Source organism: Melanotaenia boesemani, chromosome 17, assembly GCF_017639745.1.
Source record: "Melanotaenia boesemani isolate fMelBoe1 chromosome 17, fMelBoe1.pri, whole genome shotgun sequence".
NCBI lineage: Eukaryota > Metazoa > Chordata > Actinopteri > Atheriniformes > Melanotaeniidae > Melanotaenia > Melanotaenia boesemani.
The window spans coordinates 31,153,349-31,174,767 of NC_055698.1; the positions used below are offsets into that span (position 1 = coordinate 31,153,349).

General features: G+C 39.9%; 1 protein-coding gene across 4 annotated transcripts; it reads right to left on the reverse strand.

Moving 5' to 3' along the window:
• Positions 1-5,830: 5,830 nt before the first annotated feature.
• On the reverse strand, positions 5,831-20,427 carry LOC121656803 (cyclic GMP-AMP synthase). 4 transcript variants are annotated; one of them, XM_042011955.1, is made up of 9 exons: positions 20,234-20,427; positions 14,632-14,753; positions 14,319-14,551; positions 13,071-13,293; positions 12,006-12,136; positions 11,707-11,851; positions 10,494-10,593; positions 10,139-10,261; positions 5,831-7,684 (listed from the first exon to the last, which is right to left on the reverse strand). In XM_042011955.1, exons 2-9 carry the CDS (start codon positions 14,705-14,707, stop codon positions 7,291-7,293), a joined length of 1,425 nt encoding a protein of 474 aa, XP_041867889.1. In that variant the 5' UTR covers positions 14,708-14,753; positions 20,234-20,427; the 3' UTR covers positions 5,831-7,290. The 4 variants fall into 4 exon arrangements, with proteins under 4 accessions (XP_041867889.1, XP_041867888.1, XP_041867890.1 ...); XM_042011954.1 differs by having other exon boundaries at positions 14,632-14,756; XM_042011956.1 differs by having other exon boundaries at positions 14,632-14,723; positions 20,234-20,263.
• Positions 20,428-21,419: the final 992 nt, after the last annotated feature.

Genomic DNA, 21,419 nt, shown 5'->3' on the forward strand with positions numbered 1-21,419 from the left:
ATCTGTCGTCATGTCTGCTGTGTGGAGTTACTTTGTGTTAACGGAGGAGAAAAGTAAAACAGCCGAATGTAACATTTGTAAAACTAGTGTCTCAAGGGGTGGAAGCACAGTCGGACATTTTAACACAACGAACTTAATAAAGCACCTGAAGAAGCATCATGGAAAGGAGTACGCAGAGTTTTTACATGCGAGTGCAAAGAAAAGCGAACCGCGACAACCATCATTGCAGGAAACACTACAGGTTTACAATGTCATTGATGCATAAGGTGATTTTTCTTTTGACTGGGATTATTTTATTCAATTTAAATATTTGCACTAAGTTGCACTTTTACTTCAAACATTTGAATGGGGCAGCTAGGTCTGTTGTGTTTACAAATGCTGCTATATCAGATGTGAGCTTATAAGTTTTAATAAAGCCACAGCAGTTGCACATGACTTCAGTTGTCACATATTTTCTTTCTTTCTCTAGGGGACCAGAATAGTTGTTGTACAGTGAATTAGGTGTTTTTTAGATGTCAGTATCAAACAAATTACATCCACGACATATTGTAAACAGCGTTTAGAGTGACAAAAAGAATCGGATCGGTATCGGCCGATCCTCAAAGCTGCAGTATCGGTATCGGTATTGGATGTGAAAAAGTGGTATCGAGCCATCCCTAACCACAATATGTGTTTTCTCCTCATTTAAATGGAGAAAGTTTAATTCCATCTATGCTTTTCAATCTTTCAAGCAGCTGAGCAGAATAGTGAGAGAATCACCTTGTGGTTTTAAGGGGACATCAATATGAACATCATCTGCAAAGCAATGGTAGGCAATATTGTACTTTTTTAATATAGACCCTAAAGGCAGCATAAACCAGGAAAAGAGTAGTGGACCCAAAATGGACCCTTGTGGGACCCCAAAACTGAGAAGGGCTGAGGAATATTTCTCAAGATGAACACAGAAAGACCGATCTGACAAATTAAACCGGAACCAGTGCAGGACTGTGCCTCTGATGCCGACACATGGCTCCAGGCATGTCAGGAAGATTTGATGTCTACTGTGTCAAATGCTGCCTTTAGCCTGAATGAACCAGGACAGCAGGACTTCCAGAATCAGTATTTAAATGAAGGTCATTAAAAACGCTTAAAAGCGCAGTTTCAGTTCTGCAAAAACGGTCAGACGTGCCACTGCAGTGCGTCCTTAATCATGAAAAACCACACGTTTTGTTCATGTTATTCCACTGGAAGCGAAGGGATTCATGAAGCCGATTAGCATCTTCAAACAACTTAGACAAGTCATCAAGATGAGACTGGACTTTATTTAACAAAGTACCCATGATATCTACTTTGAAGAGAAATCAGCTATGAAAAAGGTTTCCATCCAGCCAGCATGTAAATCCTTTACACTCCCCTGTAAACTGCCTACCAAAAGCTAACTAAACTCACCTAACCTTTGGTGAGGGGCGGGTACTTATGCATCTAAATACCGGCAACCTTGAACAAGACCTACGGCAATGTTTCCAAGCATAAAGCTTCAACCACTATTGCCATTGGTAAAGTAAAAAACGTTTAAAAAATAAAAATAAAAATAAAAATAATAGGCCACAAAACACTCAACACAGAGCTTTTTGTAAAGTACCAAAATCCAGGCTGTCCTGCTGCAAAAAAAGATCTCCAACTCCACTAAGATCTTAAGAATAATAAATTCCCAATATTTGTTAAATTTCTACAGTCATTTAGCAAAACATGACAACTAAATAAGAGCATATAAATGAGTAAGTGACTGATAACTAAATAATAAACCTTTTTAAAGGGGTTGTTGTGTCAGTAATTATAAAGTGTAATGGTTCCTGTTCCTTACAATTACCTGGTTCCATCAGCCTAAACATGAAAACACTGTCTTCACAAGACGGTGATGTTAAAGAAGATTGAGGTATACTTCATAAATATATTTTACATGGTAGAGCTTTGATATTTTCACTGGCCCACTTGTCAATATCAGCCTGAAATCCTCACATCTTGGGGAATTTATGGTATCCAGTTTATTTTTTGCTTATTTTTTTATGTGTACCCTTTATTTAAAAACATATTGGTAGCATAATATAGCAATAGTTTACTCATCTAGCACTTCTGTTGTTTCCTTTTTCCTCTTTTTTCCCCAAGATGTGAGGATTTCATGGCTGAATGAGGAATCTGAATTGAAATATGTGTTTCTAATGCAGGCAACATTACAGAAGCAGCATGACACAGACTGAAGCCTGGCAGAGGTTGACCCGATGGAAGATCAGAAACTGTGTTTTAATTAATCTAGATGATGTGTGGGATATTTCAGTCCAGGTTTGAAGAGTCTAGGTGCTGCAGTTTTTTCACATGACCTGATCTAAAGTGGTCTAGGTTAAAAATTCTGTGGAATAACTGTGGGAGCCATAAATATTAAGAATATTAAATGTTGTATTTTCTGTTTATTGGGTTGTTTTGTATTAGTTTATTACAGTGATTATGGTTTAAGTTGGCCACATGGTTATGGGCGGTGGTTCTCTGGGTTATGTAAGACACCTGTGATGTGTGTGTTTGGGTCTGGTAGAAAGAGGGTGTGTGGGTAGCAGTATTCTTTGTTGACCGCCACCTTAGTTAATCGCTGTGATTTATTTCTTTGCCTTTGGATTAAGTTAGTGCACGTTGTATTGAGTTAAATTTATTCTCTTGCAATACAGTTACAAAACGTATAATTTGGATCTCAGCGGATTTTTTTTATTTTTTCCAAAGAGGAAAGGCCCAACTTCAGCCTCGTGACTTTTTTGTACTTTTTGAAGTCATCGGAAACTACAAATCTGAAGTTAACTTCAGCGTCTCCTACGAGGAGAAATGAACTCGTACACAAAATAATAATAATAACTGAAATGAAGGTGTGAAAATTCAAAGGGCTGGAACAAATTAATCAAACCTGGATGATGCTCCATTTACAACAATCCACGCACCGAGTCTCCGCGTGGAAACTCCAACTTGTTCAAAAAGAAATCCCAAGAATCCAAATTTACAAACCCTCACATGGGATCTCATGTTTTATTTTTTAAGTTTGTGGCCCTGCGATGGACTGGTGTACGGTGGCCGACCCCCTAAAACGGCTGGGACAGGCTCCATATGGACTGAGCGGTCCAGAGAATGAATGAACGAATGAGTTTGTGGCTAAATGTCCAACCCTTCATCAGCCACTGTGGGCTAAACGCGGAAGGTAACTCATGACGACGTAACTTTTTTATCCCACATTCATTTTCCATGTCATAACGTAGCATTATCTATTAATTATTGATTGTATGTGAGGAATCGAAACAATAAACAAAGGACACAATGCATTACTTACTTTGTAGCAAAAGATTTTCCTCCCGAGCTCAGCCACTGCTACATCCTCTGACAGGTGATGCGCACAGGTGAGTGCAACCTAACCACGGAAACACCCAAAGTGGCACACCCACCAGCCAACTGCTAAACGGGTGTGCACACAACAGAATACATAAAATTACTTGCATGTATGGCTCCTACATCTAATCAAAACAAAGTGGAAAAAAGAACCATTTTACCATTTTAAAAAAGTTAATATTTATTTGTTTAGTTTTCTTTTATAAGCTGTTAGTACTACAGTAATAACCATATAATAGCATTCATTCATTATCTTGACCGCTTATTCCATTACAGGTCGTGGGTGAGCTGGAGCCTATCCCAGCATTTTAACAGGTGAGAGGCAGGGTACACCCTGGACAGATAGACAAACAACCATTCACACACACACTCTCTTCTAGGGAGAATTTAGAATAACCACTTAACCTATCATGCATGTCTTTGGACAGTGGAAGGAAGCTGAAGCACCCGGAGAGAACCCACGCATACACGGGGAGAACATGCAAACTCCACACAGAAAGGCCACCGCCCTCAAGGTTCGAACCTCCCCCCAGCCGAGATTCAAACCAGTGACCTTCTTGCTGTGAGGCTGCGATGCTAACCACCACATCACCGTGCAGCCCCATATAATATAATAGCATTAGATTGTATTAAAAGCATATACACAGAAAACAGCTAAAACTATCATTAGCACAATGACTGGAAAACATAGTCGAGTAGTTTAAACATTTGTAAACAAGGTATAAAAAATAATTTATAAGAATAATTTGCAGATCTCATAAACTTGATTTATTCAACAGATATTCAACTATAAAACATGAAATTTGTGTGAGAACTTTTACTGTTTCGTGAGAATATTTAGTTCTTAATGAATCTGAAGGCAGAACAGATCTGAAAACTTTGAACAAGGACAACAAAAGGTTAGAAAGCAACAGAAGGAAAACTCGGTTCTCAAATGCCCCCAGGCTGCTGCAAGAAGATGATATGCTGGACTGTAGGAAACATCCCAGATAGCAGAAAATGTCCGGCCCAGATATGGCCCGTGTTTGGCCTTGGCCACCTCATGTGGCCCACGAGGACGTTGCTGTAATCTGTCCAGGCCAGCTCAGAATGAGCTAATATTTTAAATTGAAAAGTAAAAGTAAAATGTTTTACTTTAAACATTTGATTTTTGTTCTATTAAACTAAACTGCTTGGAATTTGGGGTTGCTTGTAGTTTTGTTAATCCTCATTCTTGGTTCATCTTTGTTTGATTTTGGTTCATCTTGTGCTTTTTTATTTTAATTTTATGCTTATTGCTCATTGTTTTTATTGTACAAACCTGACCTTATGTGTTTTGAATGGTACTTTTAAATAAAATGTATTATTATTACTTCATGTTTTTCTGTCAGGGTGACTGAACTTATCACAACTGGTTTCACCAAATTCACGCCTTTCACTTAAATTGGCCTTTACCAAACTTAGGTTCCCAGCCCCGACAAGGGTCCCAGGAGAATTTTTAGGGGGTCGCCAGATGAGAATAAAAAATAGACTACATTTATCTAAAAAAATTGTGAATTTTATTAGGGCTGTGAAAATTAACACATTATACAAAGAAATTAATCTGTGAAATGACTGTTAATTTTTAAGACATTAATGCATAAACAAAGTTATTACTCATGTCATATTAAAAATCCAAATTCAGCATAATTCTGGCCAGAAAAGCCTCGTTTCCTCCACTGGGGGCAGAGCGGGGTGCTTTTTTTGTTTGTTTGTTTCTACACGGGAAACCTGAGAAGAATACCCTAATATCCAACCTGTCTTACTTTGTTGGGGTACCAATCTAACCGACCCCACCGAAAGGGTGGAGCTTGACACACAGCAAAACAGAAAAAAAAGTCACTTCAGGTGCGACCTGGCAAACAAAGCAGAAGCGGCTCCTTGTTTAGAGCAACATACACATGCATCTGGAAGAATTCACAGTGCTTCACTTTTTCCACATTTTATGTTACAGCCTTATTCCAAAATGGAATGAATTCTTTTTTGTCCTCATAATGACAATATGAAAAAGTTTGGTTTTTTTTTTTTTTTTAGAGATTTTTGCAAATTTATTATAAATAAAACAGTAAAGGTGGATTTATATTCGCGCGGCGTCTGAATGCGGCCGGCTACGGCGTAGCTGACGCTGGTGAGTTTGCTCTCACACTCGAGCGTAGGGGGTGCGCATCGTTCTGGTGTTGTGTTGCAGTTTCTCCTCCTAATCTGAAGGTGGCAGCAGGGGTGGTATCGGCTGGTAAACTCACCAGGTCGGAGTTCTTTGGATTGTTCACATCAGTCCAGTAGGGATTTCCTGTTTTAAAACAACAATGGCGTCCAGTATGGTTCAGTGTCTTTTTTAGCTTGTGGAAGAAAACAAAGAAATAATTCGATCAGCCTTTCATCCACTTGATCCATTGGGTGTTGTTTTTAATGATGGCGGCTACTACACAAATTCAGCGAGAAGATTCAGAAATCTGGAAACTCGTAATCTCAAATTGACCAATCATAAGGAAGGACTTCCGTCTGCGTAGCAGGGGTGCACGTCAGGTCTGGAAGAGGTTCGCGTTGGGCCTCCGCGGAGTTACACAGCGCCTACAGCAGTGATGCAGACACCGCCAAGTATAAATCCGCCTTTAGAAATCACATGTGCTTAAGTATTCACAGCCTTTGCCATGAAGCTCAAAAGTGAGCTCAGGTGCACCCTGTTTCAACCGATTATCCTTGAGATGTTCCTACAGCTTAACTGGAGACCACCTGTGGTAAATTCATTTGATTAGACATGATTTGGAAAGGCACACACCTGTCTATATATAAGGTCCCTCACTTGACAGTGCATGGTAGAGCACAAACCAAGCAGGAAGTCAAAGGAATTGTCTGTAGACCTCCGAGACAGGATTGTCTCGAGGCACAAATCTGGGGAAGGGTACAGAAAAATATCTGCTGCCTTGAATATCCCAATGAGCACAGTGGCCTCCATCACTCTGTCAGAGCTACAGCATTCCTCTGTGGAGAGAGAGGAGACCTTTCCAGAAGGACAACCATCTCTGCAGCAATCCACCAATCAGGCCTGTATGGTAGAGTGGCCAGAAGGAAGCCATTCCTTAGTAAAAAGCACACGGCAGCCAGTCTGGAGTTTGCTAAAATGCACCTGAAAGACTCTCAGACCATGACAAACAAAATTCTCTGGTGTGATGTGACAAAAATTAAACTCTTTGGCGTGAATGCCAGGCGTCATGTTTGGAGGAAACCAGGTACCGTTCCTCACCAGACCAATACCATCCCTACAGAGACGCATGGTGGTGGCAGCATCATGCTATGGGGATGTTTTTCAGTGGCAGGAACTGGGAGACTAGTCAGGATAGAGGGAAAGATGAATTCAGCAATGTACTGAGACATCCTGGATAAAAAACTGCTCCAGAGCGCTCTTCATCTTAGACTGGGGTGATGGTTCATCTTTCAGCAGGACAGCGACCCAAAGCAAAGGAGTGGCTTCAGGACAGTTCTGGGAAGGTCCTTGAGTGGCCCAGCCAGAGCCCAGACTTGAATCTCTGAAAATTGTAGTGCACAGACGCTTCCCATCCAACCTGATGGAGCTTGAGAGGTGCTGCAGAGAGGAATGGGCGAAACTGCCCACAGACAAGTGGCTGGTGGCATCATGTTGTTTGTAGAATTTTGAGGACAAAAATTTATTTATTCCATTTGGAATAAGGCTGTAACATAACAAAATGTGGAATGCTGTTACATAGCCGAGGCTATCGCTATCCGGCTGATACTCCGCCCTTCAGGTAAGTTAAGGTAGGCTGTGGAAACACAACGAGATCACATCTGCATCCTAAGCATCCTGTACCGCACCCGTTGGTGGAAACGAGGCTAAAAATTTTGGGAACCATTGCTTTAAATAATATGCATACAGCCAAAGGCCATAGCCAGAACAAAGATGCACACCAGCATTGGTTTCACAGCCAGAAGCGTAGTCAGATGGAAGAAAGCTTCAGTGCCTTTCTCAGCTGGGTTTTCAGTAGTGGTTCCTGCTGCAACCATCACTGGTCTCAGAGGAGAAATGGGAGCTGCAGGCTTCAGCAGGGGCAGGCCTTCCCTCTTCTGCTCTTCTAGGGCGTTGATGAGGAAAGCCAGCGTTTTGCGGGGGAAAACGGCTGGTGAGAAGAGGTTGGATTCGGGAACGAAGAAGTGAGGAAGGACACCTGTGCGAGCATGGTCCTCCAGCGCTCCGACCAGGTACAGGAAGCAGGCAGGAAGTTGCTGACTAGTCCACGCAGCGTCTTCAAACCTGACAGACGAAACGCAGGGAGAAAAACAAAAAAACGGAGAAAAACCAGAATGAATGTTCGAAAGAGGAATCGTGAGTGCATTTATAACGTGCATCAGGCAGAATTAAAACTCAGATCAGGGAGTTCAAGTACATTAAAAATACATTAACACCACACATTGACTTAAGTACATATAGCTGCAAAATTCCAGTAGAAATTCTGCAGATGCATGGAAGTGCATCTTGCTCTGCTTTGTATTTGATTTCTGCAGCAACACGGAACAAGGAAGCCATGAATGCAGCATCAAAATGCGCTTATCTGTGCTGCTGCACCTGAGTCACCTTTTAGTCTTTGAGCCAAAATGCTCATACTGTATGTCATCTTTAAATGTAACATGGCAGAACTCAATGCAGAGAGCTGGAAGGATGGTTGTTGCAGATTAAATCAATTAAAATTCAATGATTTATTCTTAAATAGTTGTATTTTATCAAACTTCTGCTCTGTGAGTGAAGCTAGATCACATCAGAAAGACTGAGTGGCTGTTTTGTTTAGTGACTCCCTCCCATGCAAACAGGTGAAAATTTGCATAATTTAAATGTGGCTCTCCAGCTAAAACCCCTCTCATGAGTTTTTACTTGACATATACAGACCACCTAAATACTGTGCAACCTGTTTAGATGACTGCTTAACTGTTGTCAATAATCTGTGTTGACTGTTTAGTTGTTATTGGTGATTTAAACATTAACGTTGATAAGGCTCAGGCTGGAGGGAGCAAAGAATTGTGTTCTAGATAACTTTGGTTTAACTCAGCACGTGGAACAGAGGACACTGTCTGGCTCTAGTCGTTTATAAAGGTTTAAATATTTCCAAGGTTGTGGTGATGGATGCTGCTCTGTCTGATCATTCCTGTGTTTTCTCTTAAATTGCTGTTATTGTCATTGAAAATGCCCAAGCCGATTATCATAAAAATAAAGGCTAAAACGATAGCTCCACACATTTCCCACTTGTAATCCACCACTTGGATTATGAGTGGTTGGAAATTACTACAAAGAAGTGGTTGCTAGTGGTTGTAACAGCAAACAAAGCTCAAGGAGAAAAAAACAACAGAGTGGACATCCACAAGAACAACAGCTGAATGTGTAATAAAAACCACCTGTTCATTTACACAGAGCGCACATGTGATCAGAGGCCTGAACTACAAAGTGGGTTTAACATACCTGGGATATCTCTACCTGGGTTGACTCACCCAGACATTTGCAATCCTGAAAAGCGGTGCTACGAAGCTACTAGATACTTCAACCCAAGGTTTTCGATCCTGATCAGCGCATGCTCAAATAAAAGGGGAGGAGTTTGCAGCGTCTGACCAATCAAACAGGGAGAAACTCTGCAGAGCAGCTACTTCACCATGGAGGAGCATACAAAGAATTTAAACACATCATCCAGTCCAGAAGCAACACTGTTGCCGCAGCAACAGCTATGAAGGAATGCTGACTGTCAATGATTAAATTTGTGATATCACACGATATTAATTCATTGGACAGATCCAGACCCAGGAATAATCCCATATAAACCCAGACGGGGTGCTTTTATTTTAGCTGACGCAGATTTGGTGGTCTTCATGGTAGTGTCAAGAAACACGCAGACCAACTGCATGTGAGTTAAGCCATCCCACTTGATGCACTCAGCCAATCAGTGTGTGAGGCTCCTGGTGGTAAACGTTGCAGCACTACAGCACAGACAGACGAGAGTTTAATAGGCAGGTAACAAGACGGTAGGAGGAGACATAAATCAGCCAGGTAAAACAAAAGCAGAGATACAGACGAGCCAGAGGAGGACAGCAGTGCTGCCTGTTATCAGCAACTATGGGCTTGTTTTTCTGTGAAGGGTCTTGCAAACATCATCAGTTGCAGGTTGTGGGTTTTTGGGTTTGTTTTCCTGAGTGTGGTTGCTTATTTGGGCTTGTCTTGCTCCTCCCCGATTCTCTCTCAGCTGTCCACAGTAAAGTAATAACCCATGGATGCAGAACGGGAACGTAAAGTCTTTTTTTTTTTGTGTGAAGTAGTGTCAGAAAACTTTCTTATCCGTGAGGCTGATGGACATCAGTTTCACTCATGAGGTGGAAACAGTTTTTATTTGGTTTAGGTTTCACCCCAGGTTTTTTTAGATTAGTCAGGTATGACTTATTTTAATTAAAATAAGTTATTCAACATTTTTACAGTACATACAGACTGTATGTATGTATCTGTATAACACTAAACACTAAACTGGACCTTGGCTCCACAAGTTTTTCTCTAGCGGGACCTGTAAAAAATTTTACCCTTTTTTTACCTTTTGGTTAATTTAAAATTGAAAAATAAAACAAAAAAACAAAAACTTGTGCAAATCAGGTGAAATTTGTAGCTCAGAGTCTTGCATCATGTTAGAAGAAGAATCTACTTTTACTGGGGTGAGTAGATTAATGTTTTTAGGAGTACCTGGAGGACAGGCTGTGAAGGAAGGCCGTTTTCCCGTGGTACGAACAGAGGTCATCCAGTTCTTTGGAAAATCGTAGTTTCAGACCCTCAATCAGAGATTTAAGGAGCATTAAGCACTGTTTTCTGCAAAATGGAGCATATGATTACTGCAAAAAAGGCTTAAATTATGCTTAATTATTACAAATTTGGTATTAAAACACTAAAACACTCCAATAGTGGGACTAAATTAGAAGGATTAGGAGTTCTGACAGCATCACACATTTATTAAAACTGTGGTGAAACGTATAATTAATCAGTTAAGACTGTGTGTGAACAGACACCCTGCCGCCCTCATCATGCGAGATGTTGAACGTACCGGCAGCATTTGGTGTTGCGACTCTCGCAGCAGGTTTTCTTGTTGCCATGAGACGTGATCATTTTCTTCTCAATGTGAGAGAACGAAATCCTCCAACTCTCTGACGAGAGAAAACGGAAGTTAAAACCATCAGTGAAAGCCGTTTAAAGGATAAATAATATCACTTCTGTCAGAGTAACAGCTGACTAAATGTAAATACAAGTGTCAATTAAGGCTTGTTTAGTTTTAAAGCATAACTCATGTGATTTAAGATTTAAAATGAATGAATCTACATCTAAGAATTAATTGTTTGGCCATGAAGCTCAATGTGAAGTTTAGTCACACAGAAATCAGGAGTGAAGATTTATCCATCATTTATCTGAGAAAACATCAAACCAGAAGGTGTCATTTTAAAAATGTTGGTACTATTATTATAATTTAATCAGTTTGTGCATCACTTCAAGCTCAGGACGACTACAGAAGATGAAGATCTGAGAATACAAACACATCACCTGTAACACCTGTCAGTGAGGGATTCAGCCAATCAGAGCTGAGCTGTGTTATCAAAGAGGCGTTTAAATATAAAACATTTCCAAGTCGGGGGATACCTGATTATATCTTTATATCTGGATAATCCCATTTAAATTGGATTATTTTAATCCAAATTAAAGACCCACCTGTTCTCTGCTGCATGTCACTAGTTTTTATTTAGAAGAAGTTTGTGTTAATACTGTTTTTCCCCACAAAGGAACTTTATTGCTTGCATTTTATCTATTTTATTTGAGCTTTTTTCTTTCTGTTTTATTTAATTTAATTTATTTCTTTTAAAGCACTTTATGTAAAGCACTTGTACATGAAATGTAGTATACAGATAAATTTGCCTTTCTTACTTAACTCTCCTGTTATGCTGCAGGTCAAATTAATGCATTTTAAATGGGAAAAAAAAATTGTTAAATATTTTTTTCATATAAAATTTCTTCTGCTCGGCTTAATTAGTGTAATCAACATAAAATGAAAATGGTAAATGTTTTGTAGATCCATTTAGATGAATTAGTTATAATGCACATGTAAATATGTAAAACAAGTTAATAAATAAATGTTTAAAAAATTATAAAATATAAAATAAAACATAATAAATAAAAAAATATAAAATATTTGTATATATTAGGTTTAAAAAATATAAAATACTAATAAAAAAATGATTTGATGGCTTTTATATATGCGCTCCTCTCACCCTTGGCGTCCATGCTGAGTTTTCGTCCTTTGAGCCTCTTTGGTACGAAGTAACACGGCAAGCCTTTGATTTCTTGGCGAACCTTCTTGCCCAGCCAGTTGCCCACATCTGGACCGTCCCTGACCGTAGGCGGCCAACTCTGGACCTGCAGACAAGTCACAGTGACTGACAGTGTTGTGGTGTGTCGCTCTGGGTCTATCACTGGGGGGGGGGATTTGTTTCTGAGCTGCCAAATTCAACATTTATGTCCACAGTTGTGGTTTCTGTAACACAAAAAGTCAGGCAGATCGGATGATTACCTCCAGCGCAGGAACCAAGTCCACCGAGATCAGCTCATCGCTGTTGTCCTCAGTTCTGCACAGAGACAACGTGACGGCTGGAGAGTGCAGACGCTTCGTGTTCACCTCCCAGCGGCACTGGTTATCCGGCACTGGACACAAGAGATGGAAAGACCAGAACACAATCAGAGCTGTTGTTGTATGCAGAGTTCACACAGTACTTTGCTGCTTTACTGGAACGCTGCAACTTGTCCGAGACCTTTCATATCAGCTGTCATCTGCTGGAAGTGCATCTGGTGCAAGTCAGAGAGACTGTTCTTTAGGGTGTAACTATTATTTTGACCGAGTAATGCTCTGGTTGAATAACTTTAGCCTGTTTTTGTACACTTTGTTTGTAGCTTAGTAAGTTATTTAAGTAACTTATCTAGTTTTATTATGCATCTTTTTGACATTTAAGCTACTGTAACCAACATTTGTGGCAATATATCCAGGGTTTAGGAGTAAAGCTGTATTAGGCAAAGTATGACTCAGCAGTTTAAGGATGCTGAGTGGATTTTCTGCACATAACTTGCAGGTAGTAGGTGGCAGTGTTGCCTCATGAATGATGCTTATAGCACTACTTGTGATCATGAAGCCCTTTTTGGTTGTACCTTCCCAGCTGTTCCTTTAAGTGTTAGATTTGTTTTATGTGCCTTTATGTTTAGAGTAAATATAGCAGCTGTTTGCTCCATTTAGTTTGACATCTGTATTTGCATAGCATTAATACTGTTCTTTGTGGATTAATTTAATTTATTCTGAACCACTAATTCACCAGATGGCTGTAACAACAGGTCAATCACATCTGTGTGAAGTTGATCGATCACCTGCTGCAGGTTCTATCTTCGTGATCCAGTAAATTTATCATCACGGATGCAACTGCTCTCCATGTGTTTGAGTCACACATGACCTGTTTTGACTGACTTTATGGGCTTTTAAGTCTTAAAATAAAGTGAGCAATTAATAGGAAACAAAATTGGAATCTGAGTTCTTTTAAACACAAATTTTTAAGCACAAATTGTGAAGCAAGTCTGAGGTGAAGCGGGGAACCTCTGTAGGTCTTGAGGAACTTGCGGACCAGGCGATACATCTCACTGAGGATCCTGCTGGACGAAAGCGTGAGCTGGTTCTCCAAAAGAAAGAATTTTATGGGGCTTCGGGAGGGTCGGGAGAGGTCGATCCGGTAGTAGAGGCCGTTGTCCAGTGCTGTCATGTCGAGGCGAACAGGAACCGGAAGCTTCAGCATCATGTCGAACTCATCAGGGGTTTTAATCTGAGGATGGAAATTTAATGCAACCCAGGATGAGCCCAGACTGGCTCAAGATTTTTAAAAATCCACAGAAATATGAAGCGATTAAAAAAACACCAGCTGATCGGATCAGCTGTTTGACTTTATATTTCATTCCTGACTGATCCCTTTTATTCCTTCCTCTCTTCCTTCATTCTTTCCTTCCTTTATAATTTCATTACCTCCCTCTTAAATAATTCATTTTCCCTTAAATTTCTTTCCTTGAGTTAATTTCTTCTCTTCTTTTGTTTATTCCTTCCATTTAAACACCTTGATACTTACTTTTATTTACACTTATCTAAAAACAAATACTGAAAATATAAAAAAAACAAAGTAAAATACTGCAAAAAATTAAATATAATTTTATATTAAATAAATGACAATAGAAATAAAAATAAAATATAAATACATTTATTGCAGAAAATAAAATAAATAAAAATGAAGACATAAAATAAATAAAATTTAAAAAGACCAGTTTGCAGCAATAAAGGCAATAAATGTTTAACCTAACTTTTTCTATTACTTCATTTGTTCCCCATCCTTTCCTTCTCTCCCTCTGTTTGCCAGTTCCTTTCTTCCTTCATTCTTGTAATTTAGTTATTTTAATTAGTAAATTTACAATAATAAATTGATAGAAAAGAATAGAAGACGATGGAGTGGAGGAAGAGAGAAAAAAAGCCCAAACAGGCTTGTATGAGAGTAATGAAGCCATGCTTGTGTCACACTGCTTCACACACACAAAATCCATCCATCCTTCCTTCCATCCTTCATATATTTTGTTCTTTTATGCATTCTTCATTCCTGTCCATCTTCCTTGCCTCTTTCCCTCCATCCCTGCCTCATAGAGCTCCTTTCATTTCTTTATAGATGGAATTCCTTACTGAGCCAAGTAGAAAGCATGTAATTTGCACTGAATGATGGGAAAATGTCAGCGGTCTGATTCGTAATTAAAGACAGAAACTATCTGAAACAGCATCAGAAGAGTGAAGTGAGCTGTTTTCCTGACCCACCTTAACTTTCTCGAAGTAGCTGCCGGTGGTGAGGAACTCCGCAGCCTGGAAGAAGGGCTGATCAGTGTTGCTCTTCAGGAACTTCAGCAGGTTCTCACGGAAGTCGTTGACCACCTCTGCCGCCCAGGAGCGGTCCTTTTGCCGAATCTTCAGGTCTTTGGCGTTGAGTTTGATCCAATAGGCCAGCTTAGAGGGGACGGAGACCGACTCCTCGGCCTCCACGGAGCCTTCCACTGCAAAGCGGCACAGATGAAGGTGAGGCTACATCTTCCAGAACCTCCACACCACAATGAGCTCTAATCACCAGCTTCACCTGAGGGCTGCTGCTGAACCCTCTGCCTTGGCCTTGGAGCTTTGAGATGCTGAGGCTGATCGTTCGCTCCGTCCATAGTTCCTTCGTCTCGACTTCACCAAACAAAGATCACAGGAAATAAGCTGCTATTGAAAAGGAAAGTATTTCTTACAGCTCTGGTCACGTCTGTGTGAGTCCAACCACAGAACAAGAACAAATTCTGCAAAGCTTTATTTCCATATTTCCAAGTTCGTCATTGTATCTCTGTTCCCTCGACACCGTTAACACAATCATGGGAGAACTTCTTAGATTTAAACCCACATAAAAAAAAACCTGATATCCACAGTTTTCAACATTCCATATTATTTGATCGAGGACACATCCTAAAGCAAAACTGACTCATAAACAAGAATTAGGTGTAAGATTTATAGAAGCAGAGTGGGAAAGTGAGAATCTCTAGAGGCTTCTGACTGAAGTACTTCACTTCTGTAAAGTGAGATTATCAAGAAACTCCCAGAAGTTCAAGTTAGATGTGACGGATGCAATCCAAGCACTTTTCCCCAGATTATCCAGCTTTGGCAGAAGTTTTTTAGGATCGTGTCTGAAATGATGAGAATGAAAATAGAAAGCTGCCCTTTAATTGCAATTTTTGGAGGCTCATTTAGATATAAACAATTAAAAATTCTGGCCTTTACATCTTTGATAGCATTGAAAGTCAAATAAGTTTGTTTCTCAGAGGCTAAAAATTTAGTAATGAAATAAGGATGGCACCAATAAATATTTTGGTAGGTGGGAATCTTAGTAATTTATTAGTTTCATTTTAATTAAAAATATTTTTTATTAAGTTTATTCTGTATTTAATCCTCCTCTTTGTGTGTGTATATTTTTCTTCTTCTATGGACCAAATTGTGAGTCTGAAATAAAGATTGAACTGAAATCTAATCCATTTTTCCCCAATACCTCCTATTTTTTTTTTTTTTTTTACCTTTTATTCTCCTTATACACGTTTATTTATTTATTTGTTTCAAGGGGACAGTTGTGGTTCAGTGTTAGATGTTAAAAAAGAAAAGGAAGACTGAATCCAGTTATGACACTGTTGTTTTCTTGCCATGTTTCTTAAAAAAGTTCTTAAAAATCTGTAAAGCAAGAAAATTAAACTAAAACTTTTATAAAGTGAAAACAAAAACAGTTTTAATATGCCATTTAGTTAAAAAAAAAAAAACACAACACAGAGTTCATGAAAGTGATGTCTCTCTGTAAAACAAAATGAGTCCAGATCCATCAGAACCTGTTTAAGTCTTTCTGATCGTACTTGGCTCAACCAGATTGTATGCTTTATTTTATATTCTACTTGGTTTAGTTCCAGAGTCCTGGAACCATTTTCCCAAAGTTTTTCCACCTGTTCCTGTGTTTGGTTTGTGGCTTGCTTTGTTGGTACATTAACCCTGATCACAGCCCGATGCTGATGAAAAGCTTTTAATCAGTGTAACTTTGTGGCCTCAGCTTTGCTCCCTGGACTGGAACTTTACAGGACTGTGCTGGTGTTACGGCCCCTGCTGTTTTCAGACAGCTGTGGCCGTCTGTGTTTGATTAGGGGAGGCAGAGCGCTGCCCTGAGTGGCTAAGGCCAGTGCCTTTGTCCCCGCCCCTGTGTGACTGGCACCCCTCTGGACCAGTCAGGCTGCAGCCTACGGAGAAGCTCAGGCTGAAAAGGCTGCAGCCGAGGCAGGTCTGGAGGGGGAGATGCCAGAAGGCTCAGGCCGCTCTCCCCCTCATGTTGTGCACCAGGTGTGTGTGTCGCAACCACCTCCTTTTCACAATGGGTGCTTAAGTGTTTAGTTGAGTTAAGTCTACTTTGTGATTGTTTTTAGGGCTGGGCTAAGTTAGCGTTTTATTGTGTTGTGACGACGGTCACTTTAGTTTATGGGCCTGTTGCTTTTGTGTTTGGTTTTAGTTTCCTCACCGAGTTGCGGTTGTGTCTGTGTGTGCACTCGGTGAGTGTTTGGTATAGGTTTTGGTTTGTTTCTTTCTGCAGGTCCGCTAACCCCAGCTCATCTTTATTTTGTTTAACAGGTTGTCATCACTTTCACGGGAATTGTAAATAAATGTGCTTTCATTTTAATTTACCACCTGTCCATGTCGTGTGTTTTGTTACGCCCTTCCATACCCCTGAGTCGGGTCGTAACAGCTGGTGATCATCCAATCAGCAGTTCTCCAGCTTCCTGAAGGTCTCAGTTTTTCTTTAAATATTTTCTGCTTTTTTACTCCTTTTCAGTCCAGTCCCGGGAGCAAAGGCTGAGGTAGGCCACATGACACAGTGGCAACAGGTCTGATGGAGGGGCGGATCCTCCCCAGAACCCAGACCTATACAGGTCTGATGGAGGGGCGGATCCTCCCCAGAACCCGGACCTCAACAGGTCTGATGGAGGGGCGGATCCTCCCCAGAGACCAGACCTCAACAGGTCTGATGGAGGGACGGATCCTCCCCAGAACCCAGACCTCAATAGGTCTGATGGAGGGATGGATCCTACCCAGAGACCGGACCTCAACAGGTCTGATGGAGGGACGGATCCTCCCCAGAACCCAGACCTCAACAGGTCTGATTGAGGGGCGGATCCTCCCCAGAACCCGGACCTCAACAGGTATGATGGAGGGACGGATCCTTCCCAGAACCCGGACCTCAACAGGTATGATGGAGGGACGGATCCTCCCCAGAGACCAGACCTCAACAGGTCTGATGGAGGGACGGATCCTCCCCAGAACCCAGACCTCAACAGGTCTGATGGAGGGACGGATCCTCCCCAGAGACCGGACCTCAACACGTCTGATGGAGGGACGGATCCTCCCCAGAACCCGGACCTCAACATTACTGAAACAGTGTGGGATCATCTGAACAGAGAACAGAACAAAAGGCAAAAACATCCAAAGAAGAATTTTTGGAAAGTTTTTCAAGGATCCTGGAGAACTGTTCCTGAAGTTAAGAAATGACAGAAAGCTGGTCTATGAGGGGTTTCAGACTGTGTTAAAGCTGCTCAGACCAAAATATTCATATAGTCAATATAAGTTACTTAGAATAGTACCAACTCTTTTTCTGCCTTATACATTGTACTGACATATTTTATGCTGGCACTTCTCAGTAAACCCATCCATCCATTATCTGTGCTGCTTTGTCCATCACAGGTTGTGGGGAAGCTGGGGCCTAGCCCAGCATTTAGCAGGTGAGAGGCAGGTACACCTGGACAGGTCGCCAGTCCATCGCAGGGCCCTCAATAAACCCCTGCACCTTTTCCCCTCTAACAACAACAAGACACTATGAATTTGTTTTGTTTATTTTACAAGAATAAAGAAACTTGGATGGTGGATTAAGACTTTTACATCATGTTGACTGTGAGCAATCCTTAATAAGTAGGTTTTTAAAGACCTTCAGCTCACAAGCTTCATCACAGAGGAGACCTCCAAAGGATTTTGGTGACAGTTTCAGCTGCATCTGTTCACATCATCTGTTTCATTACTGCAAACTAGTGAAAATGGAAAGAGCCATGAAGTATAAACATAATTCCTGATGACCCCTGTCATGATGTATATTACACAAATACTGCAAAGAAGCAAGGTCCAATAACACCCTATAAGAATTAAGAACCAAGCTACCATCCAGACTGTTACACCTTCTTTAGTTTAGTTAGTTTTCAAGAAATAAAATACACATAAATGCAGAACTGTACACAGTATTTAATACATTTAGTCAGTGTTTCCATTGCAAATAATGACCTATGTTTGGATGCTATTTGTGGTACAAAACTCCACCATAAAAGAGGAAATAGTAGTGCTTATATTTAGTGGTAGTAGTGGTAATAGTAGTGCTTATATTTCCTAAATAGTTCTTTTACGGTACCAGAAAGTTACATCAGGTGGTTCATCCTGCACACAGGTTGGATCATGTTAAATTACTTTAGTAAGATCATCTGTTGGCACAAACGTTTGAATTTCTTAACAGAAGTCAAGCAGGGGCACGTGCAGACATGTATGATTGTATTTGGACTTTACCAGAAACAGTTTCCCCAGCCAGTATAACAAATTAGCTGTTTCTGTTTTATAAATACATTGGATTATGCCTAATTACCTCAGCAAATATGAGGATTTTATGTGATTCTATATTGACAGCTTTCTGGCAAGCTGAGATATCTGAGTGCCAAAAACTCCAACCTCTGCACAGCACAACATGCATTCTGCTGACATACAAACTTTCCAGGGTGAACTCGTGTTTTTACATTATAATTGGTTTAAGTCAATAGTGTAAGTTTCATACATGTTACTTACATAATGGCCATTAACCCCTTAACGCCTGAACTTATTTACAATAATTTAAAAAATTTAAAATCAGGAAAAAATAAGAAAAGAGACATATACATAATATAAAATACAATTATATATTAAATAAATTAAGTACAATAATAAAGATAAAAAATGAATAAATAATATAAATATGCATATGTGAGTGAATTAAAAGCAAATAGATAAATAAAATTAATTAGATAAAAAGAAATTAAATTTAAAAAAGTGTTTCTGCTAATTTGCGACAACAGGGTTGAAGGGGTTAAAAAGAGGGCTGCCGCTCAGTTTTTCATCAAAATGCAGCTTTTATACGGCATTATTTTGCTGCCTATGCAGGTATGTTTGTCCAAAGAGTTTAAATTTTATGAGGAGGATGTAAAAATCATAAAAATCACCAGATGTAATGCAAAGTTAAAGGTGAAGAATAAGTCTTCTTGCTCTTTAAAAGTTACTAATATGAAATAACATTTTTTCAGTTCCAGATCCCTGTGATAAAATGTAAATAGATCCACTAGGATTTGTAACTTGTAATGCATGTTAAATGATAAAACGAGGCCAAATATAATTGAAATTGCACTTGTTTCCACAAGAAATTTCAGGATTTCTTAATGTTTTCTTAAAGGATAGTTCATTATGTAAACTTGTGCTTCTTTCCACTAAAATCAGAAGTTATTTATTATTCCTTTATTTTACTGGTCTGGCCCTCTTGAGATTAAATTGCACTGCATGGCCCCTGAAGTAAAATAAGTTTGACGCCCATCATTTAGATTTTCTTCTAAAACCTCTCATTTACACGAGCCATCATTAACCCTTTAACACCCGGTCCGTCGCCTGCTTGTCATCCCATGTTTTCCGGTTTCACTGTTTGTAGTCCTCCCATCAAACCTTTCCATGAGACATGTTTTACAGACAAATGAGCATAAACATGCTTTAAGGTGTAAACTGATTTGCACTTAAACGCTCGCCGCGGACTAATTTCTCACAATAAATGATGACAAAAAAAAGTCCCGACTTTTGAAATTAAAGCGATTAAATAACATCTTTTTTTAGTGATGTCGCTCTAAATATTCATAAGTTGGAACAAAGTGCGTTTCATTAAGCCATCAAGGAAAGATGCATTGATTTTAAGCCTCGCGCGTTATTCTAATGACTGAGCGGAATTTTCGGGTTAGCGGGGAGACATAACCCCACATATTCAAACAAAGTTTAATTTCCATCTTCTTGATACTGGTTTAATTTTTTTCCTGGTTTTAACAGGGACTTTAAACTAACCAAATTCAAAGAACACTTACTTGTGCAACGTCCACTTCCAATGAAACGGCTCGGTGTTGACGCAGTCTGCGCCAGAGCGGTTTGGACGCGGACAGGCTCTCTGCGCTGTGAATGGTCGGCGCTCTTTGTCCGACGTGAAGTAGGTTGGATTAGCAGAGAGTGTGCGGCAATTTCAGTTTTGTTTCACTTTCATTTTTAAAAAAATCCTAACCCGAGAATGCCCTACCTCTTCCCGTATTCTTATTCCCTTTAAACGCGTCATGAGAACAGGGACACACCTTGGCGTCTGCTCTCAGATGTGTGGGAGTTAATTGCTTCCAGACAAAGTGTACTTTAGCACAAATTCATATAGAAGCAGCACGTAAACATTTTTCAGTCCTGATCTGTTTTCTGGGGAGCGTTAAATAAACAGCAAAAAGCTGATGATGGGCCCCTTAGTACCACCGTGGCCTGGTTTAACCACCACACCCTGAGTATTGTTGCTGACCATGTCCATCCCTTTATGACCACAGTGGAGCATCTTCTGATGCTACTTCCTGCAAGATAATGCACCATGTCACAAAGCTCAGATCATCTCCACCTGGTCAGCACAGTATCTGTCCATCATATAGAAATTCACAGCAATATATGATGATCTGCAGCTGTGTTATTAGTCATATTAATTATAATGACAATAATTAGTTGTAATATTCATTCTAATATGGGAGACCTAATCTTCTTTTTTTTGGTTCTCTGGATCCGACAATAAACACATTAATCTCATTAAATCAAACTTTCTGGATTTCTTTTATCTTTTATTTTGTCATTATTTTTCAAATGCCTCAATTCTTGGCACAAATAATAACCCTTTACCTCCCAGGTTTTCATTCAGTGTGAGTGTAAAAGTTTATATAAGAAAAAATCTGTCTAAGAGCACCTTGTATCCAACCTTACAGTGGGATAGTCTTTTAAAACTGGGAGAAAGAGTTTCTATCAAAGTTAAACAAGATAGAAGTTCTTGTAAACTATCATGACCCTTTCACAACCTAAAGGATTGTAAAACTTTCAACAGAAGCCACAAAGATACTGGAGAAGATTTACACCATATGATTGTAAATGTTATAAACGTGCAGTATGAGTGGGAAAAACAGCAGGTGGATAAAGCTGCTTCTCTCCCAGTGATTGAAGCATGAAGTGACGTTTTGATGGTGCTGTGCAGCCACGACT